At 36.4% G+C, this 12,861-nt stretch overlaps 1 protein-coding gene across 1 annotated transcript in view; it reads right to left on the reverse strand.

Annotated features, from left to right (window-relative positions):
* Mei4 (meiotic double-stranded break formation protein 4) overlaps window positions 1-12,861 on the reverse strand; it is a 161,554-nt gene that overhangs the window by 127,275 nt on the left and 21,418 nt on the right. Inside the window, exon 2 of the mRNA XM_013346371.2 lies at window positions 6,899-7,144. Within this exon, the coding sequence (XP_013201825.1) occupies window positions 6,899-7,130 (232 nt within the window). The 5' untranslated portion in view covers window positions 7,131-7,144. The remainder of the gene's footprint in view (window positions 1-6,898; window positions 7,145-12,861) is intronic.

Below are 12,861 nucleotides of genomic sequence, written 5' to 3' on the forward strand. Positions count from 1 at the left end.
GGAGGGGGAGGGAAATGGGAGGCTGGGAGGAGGCGGAAATTTTTTTCAATAAAAAAAAAAAGAAGCAGAAAGTCTTTTGAGGGGAAAAGAAAAGGCTGCCTTATACAACAGTACATTTTACACCATAAACTGGGGTATTTTATTAGACCTCAAACAGCACAGGTACTTACTGAAGAAGAGGGCAATGAGGATGTGGGAAGACAAAGGGGGAAGACTAACAAAAGCAGAAGTCATCCTGAAAAAGAATCAACTATATTCTACCCCTGGATTCTTATTATGTTTGTACATGCATCTCACTTACCAATATGGAATGCTATCAAACACCATCACTAAAGTCAAGTTCATTCTACTGTTTGTTTGCTGGCTTGCTTTCTCTTAACTCTGCTGCTGTAAAAAGACTCCAAATGAACCCTGAATTCTGGAACTGCAGGCTCAGTATTTTTGCTTGGTATTTAAAATGCTCCAAGGCCTGCTGCCCTTTTCAGTTAGTGCGTGCATGGAGGTATTTTGCCAGGCAGTAATTAGGTTTCTATAGGTTCATTTCTGGTCAAATTTTAGATTATGTCTCATGAATGCATATTTCAATTTTATGTCTTTAAACCAGTAGGGCTGAGACTTCAGCCCCCATCATGAACATCTAAGAGTGGTTAAATTATGGGTGGCTGAGTGTCCAGAGTTGCTCATTCAGCTTTTGGGTAGGATCAGCATTTTCCTTTTCCAACCACTTCCCAACTGATGCTGCTGACTTAAAGAAAGATCATAATGGTGGAGGAGAACATTGTTGAGGATTCCACAGGACCCCAGTGCATTCACTACCACTTATTTAATTCTAGATGAGTTCCTCTCTCTGCTTTCCTCATTTAACACTGATCAAGGAAGAGTTAGGGATAACTTCCAAAATGCAAATTAACACAGCAGAGAAATGAATGCAAAAATGAAAATCCAAAGGCAGTTAAAAAAATTAAGCAACAGGATCAAAAGGTATACATGTAAATGAAGACATGAACAGGGGAAGAATGAGAATCTTAAACAATAATGCCAAGTTGATGCCTAGCCAGATCATGAGAGTCCCTGAAATGTGGGCCCTTCCATGGGGCTCAGGAAACCCTTTCCTGCTTCTCCTCATTTTTATTCTTTATTCACGTAGTAGGCTACCTAGGACTATTCTATTAATCACATTCTTTCAATATCTTCCATTTTGTTGTCTTCTGATCTTTCTGCCTACCTTCTCATAGTCCCCAAGTCCCGTATTTATTTCCTGTTCCTTTCAATCAAGCTCACTATAACAAAAGGAGATGTCTTAGCCTTGCCAGTCACACCAAGAACATCCAGACTGTCTGAAGATGGACAGAAATTAAGACTCAGGTCCACCCTATTAGCCCTATTTTCTAATTTTGTTTTTGCTTTGAGAATGACAACGACAATATACTGTATATTTCCAGAGACTCTGAAATGAGTTTTGTTCACTGAATATGATATTCATTCTAAAAAATATTAATTTCAGGCTCTAAGGACAAAATATTAAATTCAGAATCATTGCATATTTAAATTTCTAATATAACCTTAATTTTAAAAACAGAGAAACACAGGGCATTTACAAAGCACATATACAATATATCAAAAGCTAAAACTAACCCTAAATATAAGAAAAAATTAAAATTTGTTTTAGGTTTAGGGGTATAGCTAAGAAATAGTACATATCCTTAACATACGTGAGACCATGAGTTCAATTTCTAGAACCAAATTAATAATAGTAATAATAATAATGAGAAATATTTGTTATTGATTGAACTAACAAAAATTCACATTGAGCAAACATCTAAGAGAATGAAAATATTCTAAACAATTTTAGTTTCTGAATCTATCAAAGAAGAGAAGTTGGTATTGTCATTGTTCATTTATTCTGACCTGATTAAACTCCCATGGAGGTAGGAGTCCAGAGACTCATCCTACCCACAGGATCTTTAGCAAGATGATAGACTTACTCTCCTTGCCTTTATGTATTGCTACAAAGGCTAGGAATATCTTAAGAAAAAAACAAAACCCAGACAATGAACAGGATAGGATTTTACAAATATCAACTGATGTGGAAATGATTTCTTATTAATAAAGAAACTGCCTAGGCCCATTTCATAGGCCAACCCTTAGGTAGGCAGAGAAAACAGAACAGGATGCTGGGAGAAAGAAGCTGAGTCAGTGAGTCGCCATGATTGTCCCACTGCAGACAGACGCAGGCTAAGATCATTCCTGGTAAGCCAGCTTGTGGACTACACAAAATAATAGAAATGGGTTAGATCAATATGTAAGAGCTAGCCAATAAGAGGCTGGAACTAATGGGTCAGGCAGTGATTAAAAAAATACAGTTTCCGTGTAATTATTTCGGGTAAAGCTAGCCGTGGGGGCGGCCGGGTCCCGGGGACTCAGCCCCGGCGCTCTTATTTCAACAATCAACATGCAAACATACATTTATTCTACAATTTTTTTCTATGAATAGTCATTCATCAGCTCTGAAAAGGCAGGTGCTGTGCTAAAAACAGGATGATCTGATGATGAATATCAACACAGTTCCTGCAAGCACGGTTCAGATTCCACAAGGAAGACAGAATTAAACATTTAAAATTTACCTTACATATACTCTGAAAATACGAACTATGAGACTCATAGCATGAAAATATAATTTAGTCTAGAGAGACCATCAGAAGAAGTAGAATATTGAAACTGTATCAGAAAAAAAATGAAGAGTATATAGGCAGACAAAAAGGAGAGGGAGGAAATAAACAATGAGTGTATATGCTTAGAAAGAAAACAAAAGGAAGACAGTATGTAAGTGAAAAACTTCCCCGTGCCACAGTAGAGAATGTGAAGAAACCCAAACTTAGGAGGCTCCTCAGAAATGAAGAACAAAAGACTTGTGAACAATGATTTTTAGCACCCTCTACCTCTTAAAAGTTCACTAAGAAGAACTGCTCCATCCACGGAGCCATGTCATCAGGATGCGGGCTCATCTCAGCCTCACAGGTTTTCATCCTGCCCATGTTAGCTAAGGACTACCACAGTTCTAAAACCATCTTTTGGCTTGGCCAAGGGCACACAAGAAACAAGAGATTGAGTAAAAAAGGATTTTCTATCTTTTATGGGCCTCTAGCTCTTCATCCAAAGACGTGGATCCTCCCAATTGCTTTCTAACATTCATTGTCCAGAACTGTACCCCACAAAACGTCTATCAAAACTCTCAAAAGCAGGCTTAAGCCTTTGATGGGCCAACCCACTGGAAATAAGAATGTCTTCCAAATAAAATGAAGAGCTCTAAAGAAGAAAGGAGGTGCTTCCTGAGTAGAGAGTTGTGTCTGGTATAACTCGCCAAGAAGGCTGAGACAGATGTCACAAGGTAGTCAGGATTTCTCCTCTTTTGTCCCCCTCCCTCACTTGTTCCTTTCTTCACTTCCTCCTTTACTGAACAATTCAGTGAAACAAAAACATGGCATAATTCTAAAATCAGATTATATTCATCCCTTCTCTAGTATAGCTCCTTAAGGAATAAAATCCATAGTAAGAAGGTTAAGACAATAAATCAGAATAGAGAAATATCTGAGCTCCTAAGACTCTGTGTAAACCATTCCAGTACTGCTTTATTTACTTCTAGACTGTTCCATTGGTTCAACAGACAGTTGGTTCTGTAAATTACATCCCCCAGCCTCCCAATCTTTCAAAAAGTGTTTCACTCAGCATCTATTGATAGCCTCTACATGCTTAAGAATAGTTACAATGATAAGGAAAAACTGAAAACTCCAGAAAGAAACATTTAATGTAAATGTGTCTCTACTATGCTTTGATTGCTAGGAGTAGCTCTTGCAGAGCACGTCATGACATTCTTTCAAATTATCTATCTTTAAACAATGACTAAGTTCTTTTGCTTCCCTGTCACTCTAAGGACACCATTTGCTTTATTTTCATCTCCCCTATAACAGTGACTTAATTTCAGTACATACTCAGGTATTCCTAGTTTTTAAGTTAGAGATAACAGATGGAAAAACCCACCACTTCCAAACATCTGCCCTGAAACACAGTACATACCACTTCTGCTGCAAGGAAAACTTATTTTAATTATATGATTTTTGAAAAATTTCTCTCACAGGCACTCTAAGTGAAAAATATAAAACAAGGTATCACCCAGCCCCTTACTCACAAACAACATGCACCGTAGATCACTGCTACAAATGGATTTTGGATGACAAGAATATTGTTGATAGCATAGAAGCTTATGATTGGCATAATTCAATATTTTTGCATTTTTTTACATTTTGCCATTATATGAATTCTATAACTTCAAGGAAGAAAGAGAACAATTGATTATGTTTGTTATGTTTTTTCCCCACTGGGCATACACAAACAGTTCATTGTCATAAGGAACTCTATGGAGATAAAATATGGCTGGCTATTAATATGATATTGCTATTTTTGTTTTATACAGTGAGATTTTAATATCTAGATACTAAGTCATCATGTTTTCCACATACTAAATCATCATGTTATCTACACAATTCCTCTAAGTTAGTGTGTCCCCATTACCCACTGCCTGCATGTGCTCAATACACTGGCATGCACAAATATGAAAAAGCCTCCTTGCCTTTGCAAACCTTTGAAATGTTAGAACCAAACATCCCTTGCCTACCCTCACAGGTCAGTTATCCCTGTAATAATTACTTAAGTTCTATAAAAATTCTAAATATACGATTATGGTTCCTACCTGCTTGCCTGCTCTGAGTTTCCCAATCATCTATCTAGGTAAAGCTTACATTTGCCAAGTGTAGCCTCTACTCAGACAAGCGTACACTCAACATTTCTCCTACAAATTTCTGTTCACACAGAAAGTACCACAATCCATTTGATAAACTGGGATGGAAATTTCAATATTCTTAAAATCACACTTAGGCAGTCTCTGAACTGTTTATTACTCCCAATAAACATCACAAGTATCCATTTTTAAAACCATCTGTCCTTTAAGGTCTGATTCTCTTCAACAAGATGTTTTAGTCTGTTTTTCTGTTATTTAACTAAAAACCATAGACTTATAATACATAAAGAATATAGGTTTATTCAGCTATTACTTCAAGAGATCTTGGCTAAAGGGTCACATTTGATAACAACTTTCCTTGAGGCTGGGAACTCGCTGAATATTACAGAGTAGATAATCGGGAGGCAAGAGGATTCAGAAGACAAAGTCCAGCTAGTCATTAATAACAGACCCAGTCTGATAATAATTCATTAACATACTACTCAAGTCTCCTTCTAGAGGTACCAATGGGCCCCATCTCTCAATAGTTCACACTAAGGATTACAGTTTAACATGAATTCGAATCATGGGCTTTGGCGAAAGCTTATAAAATTAGCCTTCCTATCTCCAGGGACTACAATGTTCCACATCCACTCACCAAATACCTATTGAACACCTGTATTGTGTTATGATTTAGGCTGGAAAAATCCAAGATGCCTCCCGCTCAATGAACTTAGATGCTAGATCAGGAGAAAAGGTGACAACCAAGCAAACTTTCCACAGAATGACTCATGAGAGATGAAATACAACCAGCATGATCAGCCTTAAAGATATCATTTGGAAAAGCTGAAGGAAAAACTCAGACAGAATATCAGAGAAGATAGCAGAGACACACCCCAAAAAAGAACCTTCAATGATACAAGTAGTTAATAATGGGGGCTGGATAATATGGAGAGGAAAAGATGAGTAGAAGTGACATCAACTATGGGACACTATGAAAAGTTTTCATTTAACACATGTAGATGTCAGGGAAGAGTTTTACACAACGAAGTAACAAGATCTAATTTATAACGAGATCTGACTTACGTATTTTTTCCCATTGCCAAATTGTTTCCACATCATTCTTGTGCTTCACAAAGTCCCTGAATGAAGTGAATCAGGCGACGCATGTTCCAGTTTGTTCAAGAGAATCCTGGTTTCCTTGTACTGTCTAGAGGAAGCACTAATAGATTCCCCTCTAACTTTCACAAGAGTCTTAGTGGAAACATTTACATGTTGAACTTAATGATAAAGAATACAATACACATTTCTTAATTGCTATGTAGGGACTTTCTGAACTTTCTAAGTCAACTCTCCTTTCTTTTGTCATGTCCGACTTGCTTACAAGGGTTTTGATTACTCCCAAATGCAGCGCTAGTGGGCTTCTGGATGGATATGCATTCTCTACTCCTCCCTCTCTTATACTTCTGCCAATTGCTAGATTCCCTGCAACAATTTCATTGACAAGTATACATACATACTTGGAGGACCAGACCTCCGAAACCTTCAAAGAAATGAACGAGGATGAATGCTTCTTTGGCATTTTGTCATTCTCTCTATTGTAATACATCACAACTGGGTTAATTTTAGGTCATTTTCCCCCCTTAAATGGTAGGTGATCATGAGAGAAAATAGAACCTCATCTTGTATATTTTGAGGCATAAATTATTCACCAGGGTTGGTACTTTATAAATGACAGCTATTATATAAAAGAAAAATATAACAGAATTTAAGAAAGAGATTTTAAAATGAATTTCTTCAGTCAACCTCAAACTTTTGTCACTGAGTGGTAGAACACTTGAACTAAGATACGCAATGCCCTGGGTTCAATACTCATTACCAAAATAACAGTAACAAACAAGTATTTTCTCAGCTGGACTACTAGTCTAATGTGGCTCTATTTATTAGAAGGTGACACTAGCTTGTGATGATTAAACTAAAAACAAAACAAACAAACAAAAACAAAATAACAAAAATTATATGAGGCTGAAAGGAGAAATAAGCATTCTCAGGTTTTTATAATAAATAGCTAGCCAATTGCGGTAACAATAGGTTTATAAACTACTGAAAAGTGATTTTACATACCATTCTTAAAAAATCCTGAGGAAATCCGACTCAGAAAAAGTTGTTGACGTAATTGTAGAACTTCGGCTTCTAAAGCTTCAACTTTTGATTTCCCTTTGGAATCCTGCTGGGTCACCAGGATGGCCAGCTGCTCTGCATATTCTCGGCTGCTTCTGTCTGCTGGTTTGGAGTGGATGATTGCCAATGCCAGCGCCAGCTTGGACGTTTTCAAATACCATGTCTGGACATCCATCTTGGCTTTTGTCCCTATCACATAATGAAAAAAGTTACATTTCCTTTTAACTTTCACAGAGTGTTTTATTTGAACAAAATTGGTCTTCCAGAATAGTGCTAAATTAAAAAGTTTATAATATAAATTGGCTCCAAGTAAGAGACAACATTCTCAAGAACTTAAAAAAAAAATGAGGCCTCATGAGTTTTCCCCATCCACTTTTGCATGTCTGTTGTTGTCCTTGTTCAACTCATGCTTAATATATCACATTAGGGAGGCATTATGGGTGTAGCTTCTGACATTACTAGGGAAGACATTCTCAGAGTCCTCAACTAGACAGAAAGAACTACAGCAAAGTAAAGAATACAGAGCACGGAAGAAACAGTTTTCCCCAGGGAAGAATACAACAATTGGTTATCCAATCCAAATGGTCAGCCCTGAAAACATACATATAAAGAACATTATATAGTCTGAGCAGGTTGTATTTAGCAATAAGTATAAATATATGCATATATACGTGCAACAATAGACTATAAATTTAAAAGAGAGCAGGGGAGGGGTAATATGAGAAGTTCTGGAGGGAGTAAAGGGAAGGGGAAACCAATGTAATTCTATTATAATCTCAAATAAGCAACCAAAAGTTTTTCAAATATTTGCATTGTGGAAATTGTTTGATCCTGCACTTCCAACTATTCCAATTACTGCCCTGAGTAGATGTCTTCAAACCGTTAACATTTCAGTCTTGCAATATGAATACATTGAAAGGGAGAGCATGATGCACAATTGACCTTAGCTTAATTAATTAGCTTAATCATTGTCTCCAGTCAAGGGTAAGCACATTGTGACTTCCACCATATTTTACTGGATTACCACGGAGGCTTTGAACATAAAACATAAAAATGTTTATTCTGAAGATAAAAGTAGCTGCTCATGCCGGCATTTTCCACTTTCATCGGGCACATTCAGCCAATGTCAGTCATATCATAGCCATTGGAATAAAATCTTGAACCTATTTTGAAGATGTACAGATTGTTTTCCTTGTTACTGCTTAATGTCATGTGACAACTTGGCATAGTGTTCACATGTTGAGGTATCACAGGAATGTGTGTGTAGATTACATGCTAATAGCAAACCATTTTATATGAAGGACTTATGCATTTAAATATCTTTTTTTCTTATAAAAGAAAACATTTAATTGCGGTGTCTCACTTCCAGTTTCAGAGGTTCAGTAAATTATAATCATAGATGGGAAAATGGCAGCATGCAGGCAGACATAGTGCTGGCTACATGTTTTTTTTTTCTTTATATTTGAGGAGATCCTCAAACTCATTTCCCCAAAGATCAGAGACAACCACGCAGTGTTTCAGAAAATTTAGACTATCTGGTTACCACACTGATCCTACAGTAGTAATTTCACATTATATCCTATATTTTACTAACATCAATTTCTCAGGCCTATCCTTCACTACAGTAGGACCACACTGCACAAGTTCTTTCCCATTCAAATCTATGCTAATAATTTTAACCAGTTATGGTGCCCTAACTCTCTCATAGCTGCCTCAGGCCTGTCTGTTTATCCTTTCTGGACAACCCCTGAACCATTAATACAGTGCACTCTTTTTTTTGTTTTATCGTTGTGCTGTAGCTTTTAATGCTTTTGCTTTTCTTTTAATTTTTTTTTTTTTTTTGATTTTTCGAGACAGGGTTTCTCTGTAGCTTTTTTGGTTCCTGCCCTGGAACTATCTCTTGTAGACCAGGCTGGCCTCGAACTCACAGAGATTCGCCTGCCTCTGCCTCCTGAGTGCTGGGATTAAAGGCGTGCACCATCACCGCCCGGCCTTAATTTTTATTTTTTAAAACAATCTTTTTCATACCCACCTCAGTTCCCCCTTCCTCCCCTCCTCCCACTCCCCCCACTTTCTACCCACCCCACCTCACAATAACGCCTTAGAGGCTTCCTATGAAGGGTCAACAAAGTCTGTCACATCGCACTGAGGCAGGACCAAGGACCTCCTCACTGTAAACATGGTGTGTACTCATTCATAAGTGAATACCAGACATGAATCAAAGGATAACCACCCTACAATCTACAACCCCAGAGAAGCTAGGTAACAAGGAGGACCCTAAGAGAGAGATGCATGGATCCTCTGGAAGGAGAACTAGGCAGTGCACTTTCAAAATGACCTGATATTGAATCAAACTTCTCAGACTTACCCCCACCCACAACAGCATGTACCTATCTGATATCCTGCCATCAGGAAGGAAAATGACACACTGTGACGAGTCCCCTAATTGTGAAAGTACATGGGAAAACCAGAATTAATATTGGGTGTCTTCTTTATCAATTTCCCCACTAATTTTTTGAGACAGAATCTCTCTCACCTACCCAAAAATCTTACCCATTAGTTAAACAAGCTAACCATGAGAGCCCAGGAATCCTCTTGTCTATGCCTCCCCAGCACTAAGATTATAGATGCACACAATCACACTTGCTTTTTATATGGGTCGTAGAGATCTGAATTGAGTCCTCATGTTTGACAACCAAACAATCTCCCCAACCCTGAGTGATTCACTTATATTGTGCAAAACACAAAACTCTGTATGCAATTTGCTCCCCACAGCACTGCTTTTATATTGAAAACTGGGATTGACACCTGACACCTGAATACTTAAGCATATAAAGTCACAATTTTAAAATTGACTATTACTTAGTCATCAAAAAATAGGTACTATTAGGAAATGTTTTATTTGGATGCGAAACTATCAATGATACACCGACTGAAGTAAATGAGAACATGAAATCTAAATATAGTCAGGATCCCAATTACATAAAAATCAGAAACACAAAACCTGTAAATTAGTACTTATATGTAAGTGTAGAATTATTGATTTTTACAATTTCATTTGTCTGTTATCCTAATTATTATCAAAGAACATGTATCACATTATTTTACATGATTAAAGAATACACTTCCAAAATGAAAGTACAGTGACACTTTTGGAACCTTTCACCACTGCTGAATAAATATGCCAAAGGCTACATACTAGTGAGATGGGCAGGCTGATTAGAATTACAACCCCACTAATTTCGACCTTGGCAACAGGCATTCCACTTGCTGGCTGATGATCTGTCTGCTGTATTAGGGGCAAGACTAAGCTCTGAAACTTGTTACTCTCAGAGAAGCACCCAGCATACAGATTAGAGACACACGGATGATCTTCCCTGAAGTAAGCTTGCTTGTACATTTAACAATACACACATACACACACAAAAACCCTATATATTATTTAAATTAGTTTCGGTAGAAAAATTTCTCAAATGCAAATGTGTGTAGTGGGAATTTAACCTAGAAAGAAAAACTAGAAAAATAGTTTGGTAACATCAGAGTGAAAAGTTCCCTAGATCATAAAAACAGTCAACTCCCCAAACATCTTCCAGAAATTCTTAATTGATTTAAGTCATTTGTTTGACTTCATGTTCTGGTTTTTAGTCTTCGTGTGAGATTTGTCTTTAAATCATGGTATCATTAATCAAAAAAAAAGATCAAACTGCTAAGTCCCTTGGTTTGTTACTAACTCGGGGACTGAACGTTAATTAGAATTGAATCACAAATGAACAGACAATTGCTAATAGAGATGCCTGGTGCAAAGTTGTGGAGTATAAATCAAACCGAGAACACATAGACTACAAACTACAACCAAACAGACAGGAGTACTGGGATGTGTGTGTGTGTGTGTGTGTGTGTGTGTGTGTGTGTGTGTGTGTGTGTGTGTTTGAGTGCCGTGTCTTCTTAATTTTAGAGTAGCCATACAATCCTATTTGCCTTAAAATCTTATGAAAGACGTACAAATTTCTATAACATACAAAAAGTATATTTGGCCTTTGTCCCATATTTTGACCCAAAGTTCCTGAATCCACTGAATTAGAAATTTCAGTGGCAATAGATACTTTTATTCTAATGAGGTAACTCCCAACATGTTTCCAAAAGGGAACTTAGTACCAGAAACAACAACTATAATTAAACAGTTGCATTTGTCATTAGCATCTCCCACCTCAACATTAGGGGAAGAGCAGAGACAGAAGACTGAGATAATAACGGATCATGCCCACCTAGTGACACCTAAGCAATGAAGAACAGGGAGCTTCCAGGCTAATAAACACATCAAGAGGATAGAAGGACACTGCATACAAAATGAGTATCACAGTGTTGTGCATTCCTCGCCACAGGGATCATTAGCTTCTCTCCTGGAAAACTACAAAAAGCATATTTACTTTCTAATTAGTAGATTATGAAGTTTCTTATTTAGTTGGACAATGAAATCTGAAGATTATTCATCCAACACCTGAGATTTGTAACTTGGCCATCACACCTGTCAGTCTAACATTGTCTTTGTGTTACAGGGATCAGACATGAACTGAATTGTTGGATATCCCAATGGTTTCTATAAAACTAGAGAATTCTTGTACCTGGAAAGTACCTTAGCTTCCTAACTATATCCAGGGAGGCTTTTTAAATTCAATTTATTCCAAAATAATTATGGTAAATAATTAAAATTAACATTTAATGTTTGTTCTCCAAATAAGTCTTTAGTGTCTTTGAGTTCTTCGTAGTTTGAAATATAAAGTTTTATATATATATAACTTTATATGGATTTTTCTTTCCACTTAGGAGTATTACTTATCATAAATATCCTCCAGTGAGCTGTGGAATACTAATCTAGTGTATTCCTAGGGTCCCTGTATTCTCCATCTGGCAATGAATACTGCTCTGTCAACATTATTTCTATAACTGTGCTAGCCCTCTCTCTCTTCTGTTTCCATAATGTATTGCGATATGATATTGATGATTAAAATTTCTGACCTACCAAAACTGTTTCTGAAGTATAATTAAGATTCTAGAGTTGCTTAATTTCCAAGTACACTTATAAGTTAATATAATATCAAACGTCATAACTCTATCATACTGGTAAGAATTTTATCTTGTGATCATTATTCACAAAAATCAATTCCTAATATGTTCTAAGCATACACAAAAGGGTTCTGACCTTTGCCCTTGCAATATATGTTGGTTTTGCCTTTACAAAATATTCACAGCTACATATGAAAATTTACTGCTCTAAATGACTTTCAGGATATTTTGATTATCAAAATTACTCGTCACCAGATTGAACAGCTAAAAATAATGATAAAATCATTATATATAATAAAATTAAGAAAAATGTGGTTTTTTCATTTTTTAATACAAGAAAACATTACCAACAAGACATTGAATATGAAGTAGAACATAAATTAGCAAAATAGCATTTTTGTAGAAAAATCTGAAAAACCATATATAGATTTAGAGATAGGAGAAAAAAAGAAAATGAATGAAAGAAGAGTAAAAGAAATGAAAATGAAGAAGGTGAAAGAGGGCAGATTTAAACACTGAATGAGTTGAGAATTGATGATGATAATTTCTTGTTTATATCATCCTATATTCTCAAATTTTCACAATAAACACGTAAAACATAAAACTTCATCAGTATTCATCCTACAGAAATTTCACCTATGCTATACTTTTTATTTAAAAAAACCAACAGACTATTAAAGAAGAATACAATAGGAAGGATTAAATTGGGGTAGGGTGGAATAGAGGAGGGAATACATGAGGAAGGACAAATAGAGGTAAAAGTCTTTCAAAAATGTCATATAGCGTCCTACTACTATAGAAGTGTCCATATATATGTGTGTGTATAAGTCCCTTGGTTTGTT

This window comes from Microtus ochrogaster, chromosome 5 (assembly GCF_000317375.1).
Source record: "Microtus ochrogaster isolate Prairie Vole_2 chromosome 5, MicOch1.0, whole genome shotgun sequence".
Taxonomy (NCBI): domain Eukaryota; kingdom Metazoa; phylum Chordata; class Mammalia; order Rodentia; family Cricetidae; genus Microtus; species Microtus ochrogaster.